This window comes from Mobula birostris, chromosome 11 (assembly GCF_030028105.1).
Source record: "Mobula birostris isolate sMobBir1 chromosome 11, sMobBir1.hap1, whole genome shotgun sequence".
Classification (NCBI taxonomy): Eukaryota; Metazoa; Chordata; class Chondrichthyes; order Myliobatiformes; family Myliobatidae; genus Mobula; species Mobula birostris.
The window spans coordinates 104,907,508-104,934,309 of record NC_092380.1 but is presented as its reverse complement, the minus strand read 5'-3'; the positions used below and the strand labels follow the sequence as shown (position 1 = coordinate 104,934,309).

General features: G+C 40.9%; 1 protein-coding gene across 2 annotated transcripts in view; it reads right to left on the bottom strand.

Annotated features, from left to right (window-relative positions):
• The window catches only part of LOC140205568 (transmembrane protein 263-like), a 299,920-nt gene extending 273,614 nt beyond the window's left edge, over positions 1 to 26,306 (bottom strand). The window contains exons 1-2 of one of the 2 annotated variants that reach the window (XM_072273192.1): positions 26,271 to 26,306; positions 12,640 to 12,748 (exon numbers count right to left, since the gene is read on the bottom strand). In XM_072273192.1, the coding sequence (XP_072129293.1) occupies positions 12,640 to 12,715 (76 nt within the window). In that variant the 5' untranslated portion in view covers positions 12,716 to 12,748; positions 26,271 to 26,306. Of the gene's footprint in view, positions 1 to 12,639; positions 12,749 to 26,013; positions 26,087 to 26,270 lie in introns of those variants that run through there. The other variant, XM_072273191.1, reaches the window with a different exon arrangement.
• Between the last annotated feature and the right edge of the window lie 496 nt (positions 26,307 to 26,802).

Genomic DNA, 26,802 nt, shown 5'->3' with positions numbered 1-26,802 from the left:
TCAAGAACAGTTACTACCCCTTAACCATCAGACTCTTGAACAAAAAGGGATAACTACACTCTTTTAAGGACTCTTTTATCTTGTTTTTTCATGCTCGTTATTTACAGCTATTTTATTTATATCTGCATTTGCACAGTTTATTTACAATTATAGATTTACAGTTACAGTTCTATAGATTTGCTAAGTATGACCACAGTAAAACAATCTCAGGGTTGTATATGGTGACGTGTACGTACTCTGATAATAAATTTTACTTTGAACTTTTCAGAGTACTGAGTGGTTGCATCACGGCCTGCTATGGAAACAACGATGCCTTTGAACAGAACAGCCTGCAAACAGTGGTGGATTAAGTCCAACCCATCACAGATAAAGCTATCCCCACCAAGGACCACTGTCAAAGGAAAGCAGCATCCTTCATTAGGGCCCCCCCACCATGCTCTCCTCTCGCAGGTGTTGGTACAGGAGCCTTAAGTCCCACACCAGCAGGTTCAGGAAGTTATTACCCTTCAACTATTAGGCTACTGAACCAGAGCATAACTTCACTCACCACAACATTGAAAAGATTCTACAATCTATGGACTCACTTTCAAAGACTCTACAACTCATGTTCTCAATATTTTTTATTATACTTTCAGTTACTATTACTATTTTGTGTGTATTATTGTATTTGCACAGTGTTGTCCTTTGCTTTGTTTGGTTGTCCATCTTTTTGTGCAATTTTTCATTTCATGTCTTTGTATTTACAGGGAATACTCGCAAGAAAATTAATCTTAGCATATCATGATATACAAAGGTGTGTGTGTGTGTATATATATATATATATATATATATATATAGTATGAAGTGTGTGTGTGTGTGTGTGTGTGTGTGTGTGTGTGTATACATACATATATATATATATATATATATATATACACACACATACTTCAACGACAAATTTACTTTAACTTTAACTTTGAGATTAAGTAGGTGAACATGCTGTGTAAATGCCTCAGCCCAAATCTAAGGTGTTGCCCGTTGCAATTTGCCTATCATCACAATAGGTCAACTGCAGATACAATCTCAATGGCTCTCCAAACGGCTTTAGACCACCTGGACAACACAAACACTTATGACAGGATGTTGCTCATCGGCTATAGCTTAGTATTTAATACCATCATTCCCACAATCCTGATTGAGATACAGAACCTGGGCTTCTGTACCTCCCTCTACAATTGGATCCTTGACTTCCTAACCAGAACACCACAATCTGTGCGGATTAGTGATAACATCTCCTCCTCACTGACGATCAACACTGGTGTACCTCAGGGGTGTGTGCTTAGCCCACTGCTCTACTCTCTATATACCCATGACTGTGTGGCTAGGCAAAGCTCAAATACCATCTATAAATTTGATGATGATACAACTATTGTTGGTAGAATCTCAGGTGGTGACGAGGGGGCGTACAGGAGTGAGATATGCCAACTAGTGGAGTGGTGCCGCAGCAACAACCTGGCACTCAACGTCAGTAAGACAAAAGAACTGAATGTGGTCTTCCTGAAGGGTAAGACGAAGGAACACATACCAATCCTCATAGAGGGATCAGAAGTGGAAAGAGTGAGCAATTTCAAGTTCCTGGGTGTCAAGATCTCTGAGAATCTAAACTGGTCCCAACATATTGATGCAGTTACAAACGTGACCCTCAGGTTTGGCTGGCGACGGTAGTCGAGGGAAGACAGTCTCTGGCCCCAACAAACGTATGAAATCTAAGGTGTAAAACCTCTTGTTTGTGTGGATGCTGCATGATGTGTTACCCTGTTACAAATCAGCACCACGAAATAACAGACAGTATCCATATGCAATTAAACAATTAGCTTTATAATTCTTAATTTGACTAGAGGGTTAGTAAAGAAAAACAAAAAGAAAAGGGCCATTTTAAAGAAACAGTCTAACGCGCATGTTGGAGCTCACGGTTTCCCTTCCAGTGGTCCTCCATCAATTTCCCCGGGGTTTCGTGGACTCCCAGCCCCACTCCAAGTCCACTCCTTTCAGGCGTCTTCTCTCTTCATCTTCCTCTGAACAAAAGACCTAGAACAACTTGCTATCAGGCACACAGCAAGAAAAAAACACTCCCTTCATTAGGACAGTGTACCTTCCAAAGCCCCCGTTATCTCTAGTCATAACCCAAACACTGCTGCTACAGACCAACCATTACATTAGCAGTGAAACCTGTCCCAGGGTGTTACATAAAGAAGGCAAGACAGAGGCTATACTTTATTAGGAGTTTGAAAAGATTTGGTATGTCAACAAATACATTCAAAAACTTCTACAGATGTAACCATGGAAAGCATTCTGACAAGCTGCATCACTGTCTGGTATGGGGAGGCACAGGACCAAAAGAAGCTGCAGAGGGTTGTAAATTTAGTCAGTTCCATCTTGGGTACTAGCTTATAAAGTACCCAGGACATTTTCAATATACGTATACTGTATAAAGTATACTGAATAAGATTTATTTATTATTTTTTCTTCTTCTTCTATATTATGTATTGCGTTGAACTGCTGCTACTAAGTGAACAAATGTCACGTCACATGCCAGTGATAATAAACCTAATTCTGATTCTTCTCGCTGCTGCCATCAGGAAGCAGGTACAGGCGCCTCAAGACCCACACCACCAGGTTCAGGAACAGTTATTACACCCCAATCATCAGGCACATGAACCAGAGAGGATAGTTTCACTCAACTTCACTTGCACCATCACTGAATTGACCCCAAAGCCTGTGGTCTCACTCTCAAAGATTCTTCATCTCATGTTCTCAATATTTATTGATTATTTCTGTATTAACATTATCTCTTTTTATTGTATTCACACTGTTTGTTGTCTTTTGCAAACGGGTTGTGCTCCCTGTTGATGCAGTCTTTCATTGATTATATTATAATTATTGGATTTACTGAGCATGCCCACAAGAAAATTAATCTCAGAGTTAAATATTTACTTTGATCTTTGCCTTATGCTAGTTAACAAAGATATACAGGTGTCCCCCACTTTTCGAACGTTCACTTTACGAAACCTCACTGTTACGAAAGACCTACATTAGTACCCTGTTTTCGCTTTCAGAAGGTGTTTTCACTGTTACAAAGAGAGGCAGCGCGCGATAGAAGGCAGAGCGTGCCCCGCGCAACCACTCTGCCCCGGATTCAGAACGGCATTGCTTTAACACGTTGCATTGAGCAGCTGATAGCAAGATGAGTTCTAAGGTGTCGGAAAAGCCTGAAAGAGTAAGGGTGTTACACTTAGCGTAAAACTAGACATAATTAAGCGTTTCGATCGTGATGAACGAAGCAAGGACAAAGTGAGTTTGGCTTGTGGAAGTTGACGAAGATGATGTTGAAGAGGTTTGGCATCCCATGACCAAGAACTGATAGATGAAGAGCTGATGCAATTGGAAGAGGAAAGGATAACAATCGAAACCGAATGCAGAAAGTGAAGCAACTGCGTGAGATTTTCGCTGCAATGATAAAGTACGACTTTAATTTTGAAAGGGTACGTAGGTTTAGGGGATATTTGCAGGATGGTTTGAGTGCTTACAAACTGTATGATAGAAAAATGCACGAGGCTCAGCAGTCAAGCAAACCTTCCACATCAGCCACAGCAGACGACAAGGCGCCCACCACCCCAACACCCAGGCCCCGGACAGATACTGTACCGATCTGCGAAGAACGCAGTGGTAGCCGGGAGGCACGCAGCACATCTTTAAGAAAAAAGCCGAAATAAACATACTAATTAATTAGGTGCTGCCTGGCACGTAATTGTCGGCCCAGATCAGAGGTGATGCAATCGGCAGTTGCCTCTGATCTGCGCCGACATTTAAGTGCCGGGCAGCACCTAATTAATTAGCATGTTTATTTTGGCTTTTTTCTTAAAGATGTGCTGGGTGCCTCCTGGCTACTGCTGCGTTCTTCGCAGCAATGTATTGGGTCGGCAGCCCGGAGGGTGGGGGCCACTGCACCCACCCAGCCTGCGACGACTCAGTCTAACACACCATCATCAGTGTGCTTGGCGCTGTTTTCCCAATTCCGGTAAGTGATACTACACTGTACATACATTATTTCTACTTTATATAGGCTGTGTATTTTTACGTGTTATTTGGTAGATTTGGCAGCTTCATAGTTTAAAGGTTACTGGAGAGTGCGTTTATGCCAACAGCACCTACGTGAGATTTTCTGCCGAGAGCGCATGCGTGAGGTTTTCGCTACAGAAATCTGTGCAGGCAATCGTTGTAGTGAAGTATTTCTACTTTATATAGGCTGTGTATTTATCATATCATTCCTGCTTTTACTATATGTTACTGTTATTTTAGGTTTTATGTGTTATTTGGCATGATTTGGTAGGTTATTTTTGGGTCTGCGAACGCTCACAAAATTTTCCCATCTAAATAAATGGTAATTGCTTCTTCGCTTTACGACATTTCGGCTTACGAACCGTTTCAAAGGTACGCTCTACCTTCGGATGGCGGGGGAAACCTGTATTTAAAAATGTTAGGCTCCTCTGAAAGGAAAAATAATTTCTGCAGAATAAGTGCTATTTTAATGTTTTAGTAAGTGTACTAAAATACACCGTTCGTACATGTCATTTCCAGGCAAGTAACAGCCATGCGAAGAATCATAACCAGAACTGCCTGAGCCATTTTCCCAAAGGTCAAGGTCAAACAGGAAATTATCATTACTGCAACCCAATGTGCAAAACTACTGTTCTGCATAACTTGCACACAAAATAAATCTGCAAGTGGGTTTTACCATATTTATGTAGGCAACAATTTTAAAGTATACAGTGTCCTCTGCTGTGCATTTAGTGTATGACAGCAAAATTTAAAGCCCTCATGCCTGTTTAAATTTTTACTACAAAACTAAAATAAAATCTGAGAGAAGTACAAGTACAAATAGTGAAAGAAAACAAAGTAGATGCACAAACATTTTAGGCCACAGCCAGTATCAAAAGTGTTGGGTTATTCCTAGAGATTATTTTTTCTCACTGTACATCATTTTCCACTAAGGAAAACTAAAACTAGGTAAAACATGTAAATTATAGAAAGTACCATTTGGATTGGTACGATTGAATATATGGGCCAAACGCAGGCAAATAACACTAGGTCAGGTTGGCACCAGAGACGAGTCAGGCTGAAAGGTCTATTTTCATGCTATGTAACTATGACTCTCCTCTCTATAACATTGCATGCAGTTACACATCTGCTGCATAGCTGTTGATCTCTTCTATTCAAATAGCAGTTTAGCTTTGGGTCCCTGAGGACACTTATGCCAGCTTGGATTAATCTCTCACCATATGTGAGTTGCAATATTGAATGTTTAATGGTATTGTACATTCATTTTACAGAATGTAAACAGGCAGTAAAATGGTATGCTTTTACATCGATGCACATCCACAACCACACACAGAATGATGTGTGGCAGGAGTCTCAAAACTCAGAATAGATTGAAGTTAAGTGAGCTTAGTATTGTTTGAACACAAGGCAACACAATTGTTTGAAGCTGTTGTTGCAATGCAGTTTAAATGGAAAGTCAAGAAATGGAGAACAAGGTTAATGACAAGAAAATAATGTGGTTTTGTTACATGGAATGTTTAACTAATACAGCTCAGGCTCACCGCAACTTAATATTAAATAGACTCTCTGTTATTAGCAAAGTTGTGAAAAACAATGGAGAGGCAAGTGATTCCAATATAAAAATCCATTTCTTATTTGCATTAAATGCCACAAGCACTCCCTTATTGGTTTCTATATACCAATTTACATTCACCTTTGGCTGGGCCTGATTTCAAGTCTGCAGTGGCAGCCAGGAGCTGACACTGCAAGATAGAAGGCACAACAGTAATGGACTTTCAGTTTCACCTTACCCCTAACCTCAATTGCAATCTGTAAACAATATGAGGTGGAAAATTGTTCATTTCAATAAAAAGGGGTGTGAAAGAAATAAAACTTAACAAAATCTAATAATGGGAAAAGTCAATGCAAGAATGCCATTTCTATTCATTATATGAGCTTGCAGAGTATTTTTTTAGTCCAACAGTGTACTTCATCTTTACCATCCACCAACACTGTCTCCAACCAAATTACTAAAGTCATTAGCTGCCTATAGCAGTGCATGGAGCAAGAATAAATTTGCAGTGAGGCTTCATTGAGGAACAGTGAGTGACAGTGTAAGGTATTACATTATAAAAGACATGCGGATTTAACTGGACTGGTGGTATCAGTGCTACAATCTGCAGCTAATCCCTGAAATGCCTTTGAGGGACAAAAGCTGAACTCGCAACCATTGAAATCTTAGTAAGTTTCCTCTTCCCTCAACCAAAAGATGGGCTGCTATAGATTGGGGAGGAGGGAGGGACTATAACAGGATGAATAATATCATTCACTCTTCTCTAAAACTTCTCAGATGAATTTGATACCCTTTCAGCACTGATTGTCCAAAAGCTTCACCAATAAAACAAATATTTGCTTTTACATACTGCCTTTCACAGCATTGCATGTTCTTTGGACTAGTTTGCAATGCACAGAAAATGTTCCAACAAATGATATTTTGGACAAAAATTGTGAATTTTAAGAGGAGCAAATTGAGATGATTACGTTCTATTTCAGTTCCCAATGCTAAACCAGAGGGAAGTGAGGGCTCAGTGGGTCAAAACAAAGGTCTCAAAGTTCAAAGAAAGCCAAGGTACATACATATATGTCACCATGTACAACCCTGAGATTTAACAGTGCAGGAATCCACAGCAAATACAAAGAAACAGAATAGAATCAATGAAAAGGTCTGGGGAAAGTTGTCCATTACCATTAAGTGATGAATGTTTGTACTCTGATCGTTGAAGTCCAAAAGCCATTTTCTCCCTCGGGAGGAGGAGAAGATAGTGGCGCGACGCAGCGCGCGCGGCCTCTCCGGTGATGAATATCTGTAATTTGTCAAGTAGGAGGCCATGCACAATTCTGATTTGATGGAGATGGACGTGAGAACACGGAGGAACATCTGGTGAAACTTCTGAAATGCCTGCTTCACTGCCACTGCTACTGTGTGATCCAAAATCTCCGGAGGGGAAGGCCCCGAATCCTCGGTTTTGCCTGCTGCTTGGCGGCCGGAGCCAGAGTCGAAGTGCTTGGCAGAGATGGTGCTCGGTGTCAGAGGGCTGGTCATAGGCTCGAAGTTTTCAAACGGACTCAGAGTCGGACTGTGGTCGGGTGCTTCCAGGATGCTGCATCGGCAAGCTTGCGGCGCTGGAAGCTCATGGCAGGGAGAATTTCTTCCTTCTACCGTCTGCGTGAGATGTTGGGGCTATCTGGACTTTGGGACTTTTTTTTTACCGTGCCCATGGTCTGCTCTTATCAAATTACGGTATTGCTTTGTACTGTTGTAACTATATGTTATAATTACGTGGTTTTTGTCAGTTTTAGTCTTGGTCTGTCTTGTGTTTCTGTGATATCATATCGGTGGAACAATGTATCATTTTTAATGCATGCATTTCCAAATGACAATAAACGAGGACTGAGTGTCCTCATAATCTAATCTAATGTTTGATTACAGATTGCAATTGAGGTCGGAGTGAGGTATGACTGAAAGGCCACTAGTGTTGTGCCTTCTATCTCACAGTGTCAGCTCCTGGTTGCCACTGCAGATATGGGGAGAGTGAGAGTGACGGGTGACAGAACTTAATGAGGGATAGACGTAAAAGCAGAATTCTGAATTGGCTGGTCTAATACCAATTAAGGGTGCGGGATAAGTACGAAAAATTGTTCAGCAGGATGCTGATGGGGGCAAGATATAAATAAGGCTTTCAACATCAGATAAGCTGCAACATGAGTGATGACAGGTACCTAGATATGGAAGAAACAGATATTTGGGATGATAAAATAAATTCAGAATGATAAGAGCAGACCATTAGGGTAGAAGTTTAACTTTGGAAAAGACAACAAAGAACAAAAGCACCTAATTCAATTGGACTGTTATCGAAAGAAGGGGACAATGGAAGAGGTGGATAACAGTGAAGGGGGAAGATAGCAAAATAACATACAGTTTGTATATATGGCTTCAAATTCTGTTATTACCTAAAACCTATTTATTTATTTGAATCAGTTTATCTACATGAAAACCTGTGGTAATAATTAATCCCTTCACCAGCAGAAAGGGAAATCATGATAATAATTGGAAGCAAAAGAAAAGCCTGGTCGGTACCCCTCCATGTAAATGATAGTATGTTTACCTACAACACACCCTAAGCTTTAGTTATTGCCCTTGACTAACTCTGTATCCTGTATAACCAAGATAATTTTGCACTTGCCCAGTGAAAGACTTGTTTCTCTGCTGTATTAGGCAAACAAGCAGGGCTGACACAAGGTCAAAGTTTAGAGCTAAACCATTATGCAAATAAAAATATCTTTGTTAATTTGAGTATCACCATATTTATGTTGTCTAAAAGCAGATCATTGACCAAACATTTCATATAATTATGCAATATTAAAGATTTGGGTGCAGCAATTAAAGTAACCACGCAAGAACATTTAAACTTGCATAGAATGACATAAACTGCATAGCAGTACAAATATAAACTTCAATAAACCTAATTAAGAATCTAGTAAACTTGTACATGATGCCCATTAAAATAATGAGTGATGTCTGATTAAAATTCATAAAAACTACTGCAAAGTCACTAACAAAAACTTCATTATACATTCAACAGATTAATGAAATAGGTTGAAAATTAGGTGTAGATAGTCAGACAAGAGGAATTCTGCAGATGCTGGAAATTCAAGCAACACACATCAAAGTTGCTGGTGAATGCAGCAGGCCAGGCAGCATCTCTAGGAAGAGGTACAGTCGACGTTTCAGGCCGAGACCCTTCGTCGGGTCTCGGCCTGAAACGTCGACTGTACCTCTTCCTAGAGATGCTGCCTGGCCTGCTGCGTTCACCAGCAACTTTGATGTGGATAGTCAGAGGCTTTTTCCCAGGGCTGAAATGGCTAACACGAGAGGACACAGTTTTAAGGTGCTCGGAAGTTGGTACAGAGGAGATGTCAGGAATAAGTTTTTTTTTTACGCAGAGAGTGGTGAGTGCGTGGAATGGGCTGCCTGCAATGGTGATGGAGGCGGATATGATAGGGTCTTTTAAGAGACTCCTGGATAGGTACATGGAGCTTAGAAAGATAAAGGGCTATGGATAACCCTCGGTAATTTCTAAAGCAAAGACACGTTCAGCACAGCTTTGTGGGCCAAAAGGCCTGTATTGTGCTGTAGGCTTTCTATGTTTCTATGAAAATTGAAAGTTAAAGACTGCACTAATTTACAAAAGACCAGGTCTTCCTCTCTGTGCCTTTATTCAATTTCATTACCCAGTGGAATCCCATACACACTTCTGATAACACATTCTTAGCTTGTCTAAATGCAGAGGACTTACTCTATTGCTCCCCTTATCTCAAGGTGCAAGAGGTGCTCACAGCAGCAACTATGCAGCAAAGAGCACCAAAACAAATGCATGCTGGAGCTGATATTGTGTACTACAAAGTTGCACACAACTTCACTAGTTTTTAAGTATTCTTGATAGCTACTGTTATTTAAAATGTTTATTTTTAAGTAAATCAATAATTTTTTTGTAGTGGCCAGAGATTCACTAAGAATGCCACTTGCTAGAGTTGCTTTCAGATGCAAAGAAGTGTCTAAACATTACTAAGCCTTTTTAAACATAATTTCATTGAAATGGCAAACACGTCAATTTCCAGGAAATGCGTCTATTTACTCTAAAAACAGAAAATGCTGGAAACATTCTGTTGGTCAGACAGCATCTATGAAAAGAGAAAAAAGGTTAACTATTCAGGTCAAATATTTTCTATACATGCTGCTGACCTACTAAACATTTCCAGCATTTTCTGTTTTATTTCAGGTTTCTAGCATCTGCAGTTTTCTGATTTCTGTGCCTAGTTACTCTGCTGAAGCTACTTACATAGAAAGAAAATTTGTTTGAAAACCTTATTTTTATTTGTAAAGACAATTTCCATTTGTTTTTGGAGAAACAAATAAAACAGTCCTATGATTTCAAATGACAATCACTAATAGCTTAATAAGACTAACAAGCAGTGGAGGGACTCAGATCTTCCTAGGCATGGAGGCCGCCAAGGAATTCTGTGAAGATCCACCACCAGTTCACTTAGCCACTAGTCTGAACCATCCTCAGAGGCCAGAGGGAATTTACCCATTGGCAAATGCCCAGCCATGATCAGATCTGCTAATATGAAGGCACTGGGCTGAGAGTAGTCAAAGCAAAGAACAAGAACTGGGTGGAATGTAGAAGTAAGATGAAGCTGAAAGTGGGATTGTGCGAGCTCCACTTCCAATCAGTTTAGGGAAAGAACCTGGAACCAGGTACTCTGAGGATTTTGTAGCCCTTACCCTGCTCCTGAACTCCAGCTATACCAACTTATCTTCCATTTCAGCTGGAGATCCAGAACAGATCTTGTACACAGGGGCAGTGTGTACTAACTCCAAAAGAGGGAGTAATTAGTTTGGGGGGGGGAGGTGGAAATGGCAGAACTGCTGATGGCTACATTTGCCTATGGCTGATATCTAAACACAGATCCTGGGTAAGCAAACACTGAGAGTCACAGTGTACAATGACTCTCGCTACTAATAGTGTTGCAATAGATGGGTCTATCCATGATACCCCAATCTAGTTGGACTGCACTGTACCAAATGTCTCCTGCAGAAAATCTTCTGCTGAAGAACACCCATGACCACAAATCAAATAGGCAGTGGCCTGCACAGAACCTCACAGCCTTGCAGTAAAAGGTGATTAGGCATTTTGCCAAATGGCTTGGACTGTATGTAAAGAAGGTGACTTGTGCATACAGCTTAAGTCATTGCCTCATTACCAGAACTTTCAAATAAGTGCCAAGACCTTGCCTAGTTGGTGGAGAGCAAGCTTGCTCCTGCTGACCTTCATGGACATCACAGACTCAATGCCAAAACACACGTCCTCGAGATGTCTGTGGTGGGGATGAGAAAATAATCCACATCCTTCTGGAATTTGCACATTCCAGAAAGACACAGAAAGGCACCAAGTGTTATTCATTTGCTGAGAATCATCCTGCAAAAAAAAAAACAGGGCTCTGTTTTAAGGACTTTCCCCAAGAAAACCCAATGAAACAAACATTAGAGATGTTCTTAGATTTTTAACTCTAAGAACAATGCTGAAAACTTGCTGTGCTTCCAATGCAAGAGCTAACCACTAGTGGATGCTACACATTCCAAAATACAGAAGCCACAAAGCTTATATGTGGAAAGGTTTGTGATTTGGGCCTGCTGCCTTTGCACACTCTTCAACTAGAACCTGCGCAAAATCTTCTGAAAATTATCTCCATGATATGCACATAAGAAAAGCAAATTGACACACACTGATATAATTTTAGTCTTGCAAGGAAATTAAATGAGCTGCCTTTACGGTGAATGGCAAGACACAAGCATATACAAATGTTAATTAAGAATCCTTCAGGGAAAATACAGTTTGGAATACTTCCTGTAGAAATTGCTCTGCTCCTGGGATTTAGAATATAAAAGCAAGACAAAAACTCAATTAGAAGGTCATTAATGAGCAAAGCCCTGTGTTCCCAGAAGGAATTATCCAATACCAAGTGTTACTCATCAATCATCACACTCCAACATCAAGGAGTATACAATGTGGGATACACTCAAGGAAAATGCACCCAATATGAATTATAAAGGAAATTTGGAGGAACACTGTTTTGTTTGGCGGTAAACACGTATATGGTTGAAATGACAATAAACTTAAACTTGAAAGAACTACTATGTTACCTTACCTTTACCAAAGCATCTTAGCACAAATCATGTGCGGTGACAAAGCTTATGTTTTTACTTCATTATAAAAATTAGATTACTCAATGTGTGATTCAATGTATGAATGAACTGATTTCAAAAATGTAAATGCAAGCTTTTACATTTTCTGTGGAAATACTGAAACAAACAACTTAAGACAAGTACAGCAAACACATTGGAACATTCAGAAGACATGTTGTACACCATCCTGACTTGGAAATATACTGAAAACCTTTCACCTTCATTGTGTTGAAATTCTAAATTCACTCACAACGCCACCAGAGCAACACCTTCAACACTAGACCACCACCATTATATCAAGGGCATTAAGGACAACAGCTAAATCACAAAAGTTCACTTTAAGGAATCAAGAAGAGAGCAAATATAATTTTGTAAAGTAATTCTCTAATGACCCTTTCAATTGTTAACTTTCTTTGACATAAACTATTTTAGTTATACAACAATTTTTCTTAAATATTACAAAAAATAATATATGTGCATTGTTTTCCATTTCAGTAGTCAGAATTTTACTGTGTGACAATTTCTCTAATGCATATAAAGACAATTATATGTCTTAATTATTTTAATTATATGTCTTAATTATTGCTATTACAGGTAACATGACACCCAAAGAAGGCCTTGCCACAGAGATTCATCAGCAGGGCCATATACAGTTGAGACTAAATTAAAGTATGTACCAACATTGCTCATTATTTTCTACTCCAGTAAAACAATGTATTATGCATTATTTTTTGAGGGCAACAATTAAGAAGTACCTTCTGGAGGTTCTTCTCTAAGATAAGGTGGAACATCTTCCTGAACAGTTTCTGCCATATCTGTCGTATCTGCCATGCTTTCAGTTATTTGAGCTTGTCTCTCTGGTCCCTGTTTCAAATAAAAATTAATACAGTAAATTATATTATTAATACATGAATGAGTATTAGCATGAACTTAAAATTTCTCAAGTTCTTCTTTCCTCATATGCCATTCAAATTAAGTTTGTTTTGGAAAAATGCCAAAGGATATAAAACAGAAAACTGGAAGAACTCTAAAAGACTTGGGTCTCAATTATAATATAAGCTTGAGTAAACTGCACTACTAATTATATATAGAAGTCACTCCATCATAATCAACATCATTCAGAAGCAAGACCTTCCAATATTTCTCACTTTAATAAAGATTAGCAGAGTTCACTGGTCTTAATTTTTAAATAGTCAGCACTGCAAAGTTTTACAGAATGAAGGTTGGATTCATGCTTATACATGCAGTGTGACATTCTCAACTCAGAAATTAAGTAGACTTTTGGTTAAAATTTGTCCATGGAAACTTTCTGTACAAGCTAACTGTTTGCAGTCTCCCTCTTACATACCACAGAAAGTGCTAATCATATCATTATACTTTATCGAATTGAAGCTATTTTGTTTTCCTATTGCAGTGAAGGTCAGGTGTCGATCAAATGAAAATTATGTCAAAGCCACGTCACGTAAACTATCTTCTAGATCAGGAAATATCTGGGCAAGTTATATGGCGCTCAAAACACCAAGTTACCCTACATTCTAATATGAGACAACCATCACAGGATTTGAAATCACTTGGCAACCTGGCCTAATCAATAGTTATAAACTACTCGCAAGTTACCTAAGAGTTACAAACCAAGTAACTCAAGGAACCAAGTAGTGTAGATGAAACATTTCTACTGACAGGAGAAGGGGCAAAGATAGGTTACTGACACTTTAAAACCAGTCGCCCTGGGCAGATGGGGCTCAGCAGCCGTCACTGACAGCTCACCTAGGAGAAGGAAAATTCTGATCTCAAATTTCTGCCGCTTTGCGGTTATATCCACTCATGGGGAAGGGTTCACCAAGGAAAAATCTGGGGCTAGGGTCACTAATGCAGTCCTACATTGAGTTCACTGTTGACTGGCAACTCCTGTGATGCTGCTGGTGCCAAACTGTAATTGATCTCTGCTGGTCCTTTGAATTCATCAGCTGCATGGAGAGGGCAAACTTCCAGTATTGTCAACAGCTTGCACCCCAAATTGTACTGCCCTGGCTTGCACAGCGACTGACAGCAACAATGAGAGAGCTAGGACACAATGTCCATGCTCGACCCCATGGCGGCCTCATCAAAGATCCTTGTGGAATAGTGTTCATGTGAGTTATTTATCTGTTTCTGTGTAGTTTATGGCATTTACAGAAGGTGATAAAGTTTTCTTGATTATTGCACGCCAGGTGCTTTACTTGCAGTAAAAACCATTCCCGTCTCGTGCTGAGCTTTAGATGATCTTTTGCAGTTTAACAAACTATTTTGTTTGAAGTGCTGTGCAACTGACAAGAGTTAAATACTGTTTACCAATCACTTCAGTGACATCGAACTTATTTTAATTAAATTCACTACAATCATGCATAATTTTTACAAATACTTTTATTAATCAACAGATCATTCGTTAAAACTTGTAAAGTTCGAAGTACGTTTATTATCAAAATATGTATACAGGATACAATCTTGTGATTCACCTTCTTGCAGGCAGCCACAAAACAAAGAAACGTCACACAGCCCATTTGAAGAAAACCCCCACACAATGAGACCATCAAACATGAGGAAAGAGAACAAATCATGCAAACAACAAAAAGCAAACAACTAATACACAGAACATTAAACATCATACTGCAGAATCTCCAAAAATGAGTCCACAGCCATGAACCGCCGAAGTGAGTGAAGCCAGTCCAGGAGACGATGGCCGTGACCACAGCCACCGCCATCGAGTCAGTTAGTCCAGCCACAGATCCAGTTCAATTACCTTTAATTATCTTTTAATATTTTGGAAGGAAAGTGGGTTCACAGATAAAAGGATGCTTTTGCAATACTTGGGAATACATTTTTATATTGCAAACCAAATGCACCAACATGGATAATCAATGATCATTTGATAATCACCACTGCCACCCTACTCCAAATTCTGAGCTGTTTATATTAACCTTCCAACACTTTCTTCAATCCCTTTACCAATAAAAATGCACAATGTATTGTATTGCTCAAAGCACAATTCTTACAAAAAAAAGGAAGGCTTCACATGAAGCAACTCTATCCAACGGTCCTGGTTTGTACAATATCAGAAAGTTGTGGACACTGATTTAACTCTAAAGATATCTTGCTGTCAAACAAGAGCAGAAAGGTCAGCCAGCATCTGGGCTTCAAAGTTTGATGTAAATTTATTATCAAAGTACATATATATCACCATATATAATCCTGAAATTCATTTTCTTGTGGGCATTCACACTAAGTACAAGAAATACAACAGAATCAATGTAAGACCACATCCAATAGGCCAGACAGACAAGCAATGTGCAAAAACAATACAAAAAAAATTATTTTAATCAGCAAAGAGTATTGAGAACATAAAATAAAGTGTCGTTGAAAGTGCATCCACAGGTTGTAGGCACAATTCAGAGATGGGGCAAGTGAAGTTAGCCCTTCTGGTTCAATAGCCTGAAAGTTAAAGGGTAATAACTGTTCCTGAAACTGGTGCTGTGAGTCCTGAGGCTCCTGTACCTTCTTCCTAATCGCAGCAGTGAGAAGAAAGCATGGCCTGGATGGTGGGGGTGCTTGATGATCAATGCTGCTTTCCTGCAACAGCACTCCCTATGGACCGGCTTAATAGCAGGAAGGGCTTTACTTGTGATGGACTGGGCTGTATCTACTACCTTTTGTCAGGTTTTCCATTCAAGGACATTGGTGCTTCCAAGCCAGGTCGCTATGCACCCTGCTAATATACTATCTACCACACATCTATGAAAGCTGATCAGTTCTGGATGACATGCTGAATCTTTGCAATTCTAAGAACGTAGAGGCAATGTCGTGCTTTCCTTGTAACGGCACTTACAAAAGGGGTTGATATGTTTCATCACTGACGTCTCAAAGCACTTCAGCAAAGTGCTACTGGACAATAATCATTGAGACAGGTTACCATGCTCTTCTTAGACACTGGTATAATTGAAGCCTGCTTGAAGTAGGTGGATATCTCAGACTGCCGAAATGAGAGGTTTAAGATCTCAGTGAACACTCCAAGCCAATTGATCGGCACAGACCTTTAGTACTTAGCCATGTACCCACCCAGGCCAGATGCTTGCCATGGATTCACTCTCCTGAAGGATGCTCTCACGTCAACCTCAGACAGGGACAATGGGAGTTCGTAAAGGGCCCCCCATTTCTGACAATCAAAGCCAGTATAAAAGGCATTAAGCTCATCTGGGAGCAAAGCCTTGTCACCAATGTCACTTAATTTCACTTTGTAAGAGGTGATAGCATTCAAGCCCTGTCACAACAGTTCAGCATCCTTCAGTGATTCAAGTTTGGTCCAGAATTGCCACTTCACACCTGAGACAACTTTCCAAAGTTGGTCACTACACTTGAATGCCACTAATCTGGCCCTCAGCAAATTGCAGATCTTATGGTTCATCCAGGGTTTCTGATTGGGGAATATTTTATGGGACACGCTTATCTACTGTTTTTATAAAATCCCTGACAAGTGTGGTATATTCATTCAGATCTTTTGATCAGGGCCCAGTCCCGCGACTCAAAGTAATCCCATAACTGTTCCTCTGCCTCCCACAACCACCACTTTGTTGTCCTCATCTCTGCAGCCTTGCTCTTTATGCAGGTAACAGGACAGCCATGTGATCAGATTTCCTAAAGTGCAGTGCAGGCATTCCAAATTGTAGTACAGCTATAGTCACGTGTGTTGAGACCCCTGGTGATGCAGCTTATATGTTGATGACAAGTTAAATGGAAGTCCCAGGAGGACAGCCTTGAGAACTGAGGTTCAAATAATACATAAACTTCAATGAAGCCAGGTCGAGTTTTCTTTTAAAAAGCACTTAGCACATCATTTTCCACACTGATCTCTAAACAGGCATCAGAATGTTTCATTATACGTCCCCTACAGTTCTAAAAGTACACAGAATGTGAGTATTACAGGTATGGCCAACAGTTAACATCCTCCCCTTACTGCTCTTAAAAAGCTGGTGAATAGTTTTCTTGAAAGGCAAAAGTTTCAAGTGAAGCTATTCCCAGAATATCGTATGGCAGGTTGTTCCAGAAACTTGAACCAATGGATATGAACGAAGAACAATTCGTTTTCAAATCAGGATGGTATCCGACTTGCAGCAGCTGTTGTAGGCAACAGCCAAGGATTCCTCCACAGCTCTGACCCTTTTATTTATTTAGAGATACAGTGTGGAAAAGCTCCTTCTGGTCCAACAAGCCGCCCCACCCAGCAATCCATTTACAGTGGTGCTAGGAAGTTTGTGAACCTTTAGAATTTTCTCTATTTCTGCATAAATATGACCTAAAATGTGATCAGATCTTCACGCAAATCCTAAAATTAGACAAAGAGAACCCAATTAAATAAAGAACACAAAAACATTATATTTGTTCTTTTATTTATTGAGGAAAATGATCCAATACTAGGATTATCAGTTCATTTAAAGGGGAAATTAAGAGTCAGGTGTTTCAATCAACAGGATGACAATCAGGTGTGAGCATGGGCGACCCTGTCCTATTATATAAATCTGGGTCTTCACTATCAAAATCTGATCTCCACCACACAGGTTTTTGGAAGCGAGCATGCCTCCATCAAAGGAGATTTCTGAGGACCTCAGGAAAAAAAAACTGTTGATGCTCACCAGGCTGGAAAAGGATACAAAACATTCCTAAAGAGTTTGGATTCCGCCAATCCAGTCAGGCAGATGGTGTACAAATGGAGGAAATTCAATACAGTTGTTACTCTCCCCAGGAGTGGCCGACCAACAAAATTTACTCCAAGAACAAAGCGTATAATATTTCAGGATGTCACAAGGAACCCCAGGGCAATACCTAAGGAGCTATGGGCCTCTTACATTGGCTAATGTCAGTGTTCATGAGTTTACCATCAGGCAAACACTGAATGATAGTGTGCATGGCAGGATTGCAAGGAGAAAGCCACTACTCTTCAAGAACATTGCTACCTATCTAAAGTTTGCTAAGGACTATGTGGGTAAGCCAAAGGCTATTGGAAGAATATTCTGTGAACTGGTGAGTCCAAAATAAAACTTTTTGGCTTAAATGAGAAGCGTCAAGTTTGGCAAAAAGCAAACACTGCATCTCATCTGTGAAACAAGGTGGTGGCAGTGTCATGGCTTGGAACTGTTTTGCTGCCTCGGGATCAGGGCGGCTTGCCATCATGGATTGATGGAACTATGAATTCTGAATTGTACCAGCAAATTCTATAGGAAAATGTCAGGGTATCTGTCTCTGAACTGAAGCTCAAGAGAAAGTGGATCATGTAGCACGTCAACGACCCTAACCACAGAAGGCAATTTACCAAAGAATGGTTAAAGCAGAAGAAATTTCACATTTTGGAATGGCCAAATAAAAGCCCTGACCTTAATCCTATAGAAATGCTGTGGTAGGACCTGAAGCAAGCAGTTCATTCAAGGAAGCCCACCAACATCCCTGAGCTGAAGCAGTTTTGTAAGGAGGATTGGACTAAAATTCCTCCAAGCCGATGTGCAGGACTGATCAAGTTACTTTATACTTTATTGTCACCAAACAATTGATACTAGAACGTACAATCATCACAGCGATATCTGACTCTGCACTTCACGTTCCCTGGAGTACAAATCGATAGTAAATATTAAAAATTTTAATTATAAATCATAAATAGAAAATAGAAAAGGGAAGGTAAGGTAGTGCAAAAAAAAAAAAACAAGAGGCAGGTCTGGATATTTGGAGGGTACGGCCCAGATCCGAGTCAGGATCCGTTCAGCAGTCTTATCACAGTTGGAAAGAAGCTGTTCCCAAATCTGGCCGTACGAGTCTTCAAGCTCCTGAGCCTTCTCCCAGAGGGAAGAGGGACAAAAAGTATGTTGGCTGGGTGGGTCATGTCCCTGATTATCTTGGCAGCACTGCTCCGACAGCGTCCAAGGACGGAAGATTGGTTTCTGTGATGTGCTGGGCTGTGTTCATGATCTTCTGCAGCCTCTTCCAGTCTTGGACAGGACAACTTCCATACCAGGTTGTGATGCACCCTAGAAGAATGCTTTCTACGGTGCATCTATAAAAATTAGTGAGGGTTTTAGGGGACAGGCCAAATTTCTTTTGCTTTCTCAGGAAGTAAAGGCGCTGGTGGGTCTTCTTGGCAGTGGATTCTGCTTGGTTGGACCAAGTCAGGTTATTTGTCATATTGACCCCAATGAACTTAAAGCTTTTGACCTGTTCCACTTGCGCACCACCGATGTAAATGCGGTTGTGCGGTCCGCTACTCCTTCTGAAGTCAACAACCAATTCCTTCGTCTTGCTGACAATGAGGGATAGGCCATTGTCCTCGTACCATGCCACCAGGTTCTTAATTTCCTCTCTGTCCTCAAACTCATCATTACTCGAGAAACGGCCTACAATTGTGGTGTCATCAGCAAATTTATATTTAAGTTCGATGGCAACTTGGCTACACAATCATGGGTGTACAGTGAGTACAGCAGGGGGCTGAGTAGACAGCCTTGTGGGGCACCAGTGCTCAGAGTGATTGTAAAGGAAAGCTTGTCCCCTATTTTTATAGCCTGGGTCCTGTACCGGAAATGTTTGAAGTTACTGCTGTTCAAGGGGGTCACACCAGTTACTGAGGACAAAGATTCACATACTTTTTCCACCAAATACATGTAATATTGGATCATTGTTCTCAATAAATAAATAAAAGAAAAAAGTATATTTTTGTGTTATTTAATCGAGCTCTTTATCTAGTTTCCTGACTTACGAGAAGATCTGATCACATTTTAGGTCATATTTATGTAGAAATAGAGAAAATTTTAACGGGTTGTCAAACTTTCTAGCGCCACTATATTTAACTCTAGCCTAAACACAATTTACAAAGACCAACTAACCTACTAACCAGTATATCTTTGGAATGAGAGGAGAAACCAGAGCATCCAGAGGAAACCCACATGTTGCACAGTACTGTACCAGTAAAATGTTCTTCACTATCACTATTCAGCTGTTCTTCGCCCTCTCCAAAGCCTCGTACGCTTACTATAACATCCTGCATAAAACCGGATTAGAGGCCTACTAGCAATGTATAAAACTGAGGGGCATAAACCAGGGTAGATAGTTTGAATCCTTTCTCCCAGGGTAGAAATCTCAAATACTAAAGGTCACAGATTTAAGGTAAGAGGGAAAGTTTAAATGAGACATGCGGTGTAAGTTTTTAAATATATGCAGTGGTAAGTGCCCAGAACCACCTGCCAGAGGTAGTGAGGCCCTCCATTAGTCAAGTCCTCCATTAGTCAGATCAACCAGAGATATTGAATCGAAGCTGTCAACATGATATACATGCCAGGGTAGTACAATACAGAGAGCAAGTTGTTGCCCATGCAGAAGGCTTCCCCTCTCCATGAAGCTGATAAATCCAAAGGAAAAGCAGGGACCGATACAATTGGCGTAAGCAGCATCGCAGGAGTTGACAGTCAGCATTGAACTTAATGTAGGACTGTACAAGGATCTTGAGCTTCGGATTGTTCCTTGGGTTTATTCACAAAATCTTCCCCATGAGTGGGTATAGCTACATGACAGCAGAGGTTTGAGATCAGTTTTCCTTCTCCTGGATGAGCTGCCAATCACAGCTGACAAGCCCCATCTGCCTAAACCAACTGGTTTTAAGCCACCAGTAACCCACCATTGCCCGTCAGTAGAAACTGCTTCGCTGGGCTTAGTAATCACTAAGCCACACATGAAGGCCAGGAGCAGGACTTAGTGTCAGAGGCTATTTGAGACACATGGCATTGAGAGCATTTAATAGATAGTGCGAGCTTATCCCCACTACTACCCCTGGCTATGACAACCTTAAGGAACTAGTAGTGGTGGAAGCAGATACAATAAAGACATTTAGGAGACTCTCAGAAAGGCACATAAATAGGCAGACAGATAGAAGGATATGGATAATGTGCAGGCAAAAGGGATTAAGTTTAATTGAACATCACGTTCGGCAGAGAAATCATGGGCTGAAGAGCCTGTTCCTATGTTGCACTGGTCTACGTTCTATACCAACCATATAACAATTACAGTACAGAAACAGGCCATCTCGGCCCTTTTAGTCCATGCCGAACTCTTACTCTCACCTAGTCCCACCAACCTGCACTCAGCCTATAACCCTCCATTCCTTTCCTGTCCATATAGCTATACTTTTAATTAAAATATGAGAGCAGCTAGATGGCATTTCACTTTGTAGTCAGATGTTATGTTATGAAATATTGTATGTATTCATCAGCAAGTGAATGGCTGGAACATGAAATCAGTCAGAACGTTACAGCAAATGAAAATTTAAAAAAACAACTGCAGATTCTGAAAACCTAAAATAAAGGCATTTACATTTATATAACTTTTCAAGAAAGCTTTCAGTTTTGAATCTCAATCTAGGACTTAATGGAATTTCAAGGCTTTCTCCTGCATGCAAGATAAAACAACACATGGACATAATCCTTTCCTACAGGTGAATTATTAATTATCCTGTTATTTTTACATACTAATGGCCTGTTTTCTACAACAGTGGCCTTTTGAAAGTTCTGGCACCATGTCACAGTAATTATAAGCGTTCTTAAACTCTAATTCCAAACAAAGAATAAATTGATTTGACTTAGATTTGGTACACAAAATTCAATTGTTGCTCTTAAAATATAACAATTAAGATTAAGATAATTTAAATTATTAATCATTTTAAGATGCAAGCTTATGCAAGTAAAAGCAAAGTCCTTTCATAAATCTCATATTGCATTTCAGTTCTATCATGGTATTTAGTGGTAATCATGAATGCTGCACATTATTCCAACCCAGTTCCTCTATCCAGACAGGCTGACCATCATTGCCTATTTTTGTTTTGTATCTGCATGATTTTACTTTTGTCCAGAAATACTGCACTACTTGCCTCCAGCAAAAGTAATGCATTTGGATTTGCAGAAGGCACTCAATATGGTGAACATAAAAGGTTAAAAAAAAAACAGCATATGGTGATAATGCTGGAGGATTATATATTGTTATGGATAGGGGAGCACCTAACTAACAGAAAATATTATCTGAAAAAAATAGATCATTTTCAGATTGCCAGTCAATAGCTCATGGGGTATCACAGGGATCAGTGTAAGAGCTCAACTACTTGTACTCTCTACTGTTGATTTAGATAACTTTTCAAGAAAGCTTTCAGTTTTGAATCTCAATCCAAGACTTAATGGAATTTCAAGGCTTTCTACTGCATGCAGGATAAAACAACACATGGACATAATCCTTTCCTACAGGTGAAATCCTTTCCATGGACCCCTCAGTTAATGGTCAGGCTCCATGGCATTAAAAAGTTTGGGAACACCTAATTTAGATGAAAAAGCCAAATATACTGGAGCTAAATTTGCTGATCATACAATGAGAGGCAAGTTAGCAAGTTGTGAGGAGAACACAGAAAGTCTGCAAGAGAGACACCAATAGGTTAAACGAGTGGTTAATAAATTCACAAATCATGTATTACGTTGGAAAATGCATTATCCACTTCAAAATATTGAAATAGAAAATTATTAAACAGTTGGAACCACATAGTATTACAGCATGAAGGGATTTAAAATACCCAACACAAAACACACAGTTTCTGAGGAGGCTGAAGAGAGTTAGTCTATGCACACCTATACTCAAAACTGTCTGCAGATGCGCACTGGACAGCACCTTATCATGCTGCATCACTGGTACGGAAGCTGCACTGTGGTAGACAGGAGGACTCTACAATGAGTAGCTAAAACCGTCCAACGCATCACCGGCACCAATCCACCCGCCGTCAAGGAGATATATACAGAAATAAGTCAGAAAAAGGCCAGCATTATCGTGAAGGAACCTGCCAACCCCACTTATGAACCGTTTGTCCCATTCCCATCAGGGAAGAGGATACACAACATCCACACCGGGACCACTAGACTCAAAACTTTACTCTCCCGAAGCTATCAGACTGATCAACACCTCCACCCATTAAGCCACCCCACCATCTCTACATACATAACACTTAGCATATTTATATACATACAGTATGTACGTACAACAGTTAATTGGACATTTTGCGTTTATACCATTGCTTTTATATTTGTAGTTAATATTTTTTCTTTTGTTCTATTTGCTTGTGTTTTGTTAAGCTGCATCTGACCTAGAGTAACAATTACTTTGTTCACTTGTGTACTGAAGAATGACAATAAACAATCTTGAATCTTATGAGTTGGAAGGTTAATGAAACAGATCACAAGGTATGTGGAGTACAAGCATGGCAAGATTTTGACACAACTTTAAAGGTTGTTTGAAAGACTGCACCCTCAGGAGTACTGCACATATTTCTGTTCTTCATATGTCTGGAAGCCAGTGCAGATAAAATTCACTTGATTAATTCTTGGGATGCAAGGGTTGATGTGGGAAGAAAAGTTGAGCTGGTTGATTTGTACCCAGAGTAGATTAAGATATGACCCTATTAAGATCCTGACGATGACTGACAGGGTGTATGTTACAAGGCTGTTGGTCCCAGTAAGAGTCTCTGGAACTTGGAAGCACAGTTTTAAGGGATCACCCATTGGAGACAGAGGTGAGTAAGAATTTCATCTCTTGGTTAAGGATCTTCAGCATCCTTTGCACCTGAGATCAGTGGGGTCAGCTAGTAAATTCATTAATGACTGAGACGGACAAAACATATAAACTACACTCAACATTTCCTCTAATTTTTTTTTACAGCTGTATAAACCTACCATTGCTTTAAATGCTTTTATAATATGCATACTATTAATATTTAGAATGAAAATTGAAAAATTGCATACCTCTGATTTATTAATTGAAGGGTATAAAATACAGTACAAAAAACTTTCATGGTTCGTGAACGAAATAACCAGTCACGCACACAATTTTATAGAAACAAATTTTTATCTGTTCTAACAATTTAATTACAAAATTTTTATTAAATTATGGATTTTTGAAAGACTACTTACCAAAAAAATCAGAATATAGATTATATAGATCAAACAAATACAATCCACAACTCACAAGTAAATCATGTTAGGCTGTCAAAACAACTGAGAGGCATAATGGCAAAAATAAAATGTTTTGACAAGATGGTGACGGTGTTCAATGGACCAGCAGTTTATTAACAATGAGCTACCGACTTCCATTGTGTGATATTGTTGCAATTTGTAATAGAGTTGTAACTTGAAACACTCATAATGTAAATACTGTACACTGAAGCTCTGAAATATTTCAAAGTAAAGATTGTGGTACGTTTAGTGTTTACAAAATTTATGGATTATATTCATTAACACAATTACAAATTATATTAGCATAGATTTAAAAATTAACATTATATTAAAAGAAAACTCCAGCCACACAGCAACAAAGGCCATGTGCATGGGAGCATTTCAGTTCCTGTGCAGCCATGCACCTGCACGGCTGAGAGGGAATAGTAACTACACGAAGGCATGACCCAGGAGGAAGAGAGCTGGAAAACTGAATTGATCGAAAACTGAACCGTCTTACAGACTGGAAGCTATTTTACCATTTTTATTTAAACAATATTAGCATGCTACGTTGACACTAGAAGCATGGCAATCCTTGTAGGCTGCTGACTGTGTTAGTCATTTCCACAAACAAGGCATTTTACTGTACATTCTGATGTACAGGACTGTGCAAAAGTCTTAGACGTTCTGATATTGGTCTCTATTGTGGACTGAGAGTGGAAAGGGCAGGAGTGGGGAATCATGGTTGGGAAAAGGGAAAGGGAGAGGGAAACAACAGAGACATTCTGTAATGATCAATGAACCAATTGTTTAGAATCAAATGACCTTGCCTGTTGTCTCAGGGCTGGGTTTGTCTGCACTCTATTCCACACCCCTCCCAAGGCACTCCACCCTCACCATCTCAACACCCTTTGCTCCCGCCAGATACACAAACTCGCTCTCCGCTCCATGTTGACAAATGCAGTACTGTGCAAACGTCTTAGGCACCCTAACTACATATAGTTGCCAAAGACTCTTGCACAGTACTATACATGTGACAAATAAAGCTAATCTCCAGGAGGCTTTAAGTCCTGGTAAGCACAAAAGACAGGCAGGCACACTGTTGGAGAAACTCAATGTGTCAAACGACATTAGGAGAAGGAAATAAATAATTGGTGTTTTGAGTTGAGACCGTTCACTTGTGTTAAAGGGGTAAAAAGCAGACAGTCAATACAAAGAGTTGAGAGGGAGGAGTGAGATGAGGGGTACAACCCATTCAAAACTGCTTTGAGTTCGTTCATTCCAATGCACATGGCCTGAACTAGATGATAAATAAGAAATTCAGTTCCGAGTTAAAGGTTTGCCATTCATAGGAAAGGCTTCGCATTCCCTTTCCGAGCAACCTAGAGTCCCGTTGCATGATTTCCACCAAGGTAAACAATTCCTCCCATCCCATAGATGCTACTGGACTGGGTGAGTTCCACCAGCAGATTGTTTCCTAGAGCTCAGCATTAACAGACTCTTGTCTCTACCATTAAAGTAACTTTAGATTACCGTTCAAACGTAGGAACAGGGAACAACGTGAGCACAGCAAGATGCCACAAATACAACGCGACAATGGTCAGATAACATGTTTTAGTAAATAGTGAGAGATAAATATTAAACTCAAGACAACTAGGGATCGCCCCCTACTCTGGGGAACTGCCCTGGGATTTGAGGGGACGGGCTGGGAGGGCGGCTCTTCTTCAGTACCGCACTGCGGGGTGCAGATCCTAGCTCCAACCGCCTTCAGTCCACTTCCATGGGGAAAATTTAACGGGGGGAAGGAATATGTACAATTTATTGCGATTTAATAAACGCCGCAACGTTGTCAGACGTTGCATCCAAACCCCCGGAGTATTGGAGGGAAGCTTCCAGCAACTTCGCCGGCGGGGTCAGCGCCGGATTTTCGTTCGGATGCAAGCAGTGCCTCTGCGGATGACTGTCAGGCCTAGGCGCGCAATCCGAGCTCGGACCCCCAGTCCGGGCCCAGGGGTCGCGGAGTGGGGAGGGTCCGGGGTGTGTGTGTGGGTTGGGGGTAGTCGGCAAACTCGGAGGCCTCAGGGTTCCCTCCCGCCTGCCCCTCACCTTCATGGTAGTCGTACCAAGCCCCCTCCGCCCGCGGCCCCCGCCCGCTCCACTCCGTCACTACCGCCGCCGCCGCACCGACCGCCGCTAAATGCAACGCGAGCTGCGTCCGCAAGAACTGACGCCGCCGCCTCCAGCGCGCTCCCGGTCCTCCTGCCGCGCGCCGCCCCGGTGTTGGTGCAGTGGCGCCTCCCCTGTCTCGTGACCGCGCTCCGTGATCCGGTCTGGTCGACGGGATCAGGATCCTGCGTACCCACCTCGATACTCCGCCACCTCTGTGCGTGCACGCGCTCTGCCACCTATCGCCAGGCTCGTGCACGAGCCCCGATACGCCCCTCCATCTCGTGCGGATGCGTGCACATACTCTGAACACCCCCCCACCACCATCGTGAGTAGCTTGCGCGTACCCAGATTCCCTCCGTTTGCACGTATATACTCTGATTCTCCCCCACCACCATCTCATGCGCGTGCCCAAATCTTCCTCCTGTTACGGCCACATGCACTGGTATGACCCCTCCGCTGCCTTCATCCCCACTCTTGTGCACGCTCTCCATGCATTCCAGTTGCAACTCCTCCAATTGCAATTCCCACTCCTGCTCTTCCCTGCACACTCTGATCTCCACGCCTGCTGTCCCCTATACCCTATGATCTCCCTCTTGTCTCAAGCTTATGCCCCAATCTGCTCTCCCCTCTGGGTGGCATGCTCCAATTCTTCCTCTTGTCCACCCAGGAGTTCCGGTTCCCATAAACCATGTCCTATCACACTCAACACACTGGTCATTCCATCCC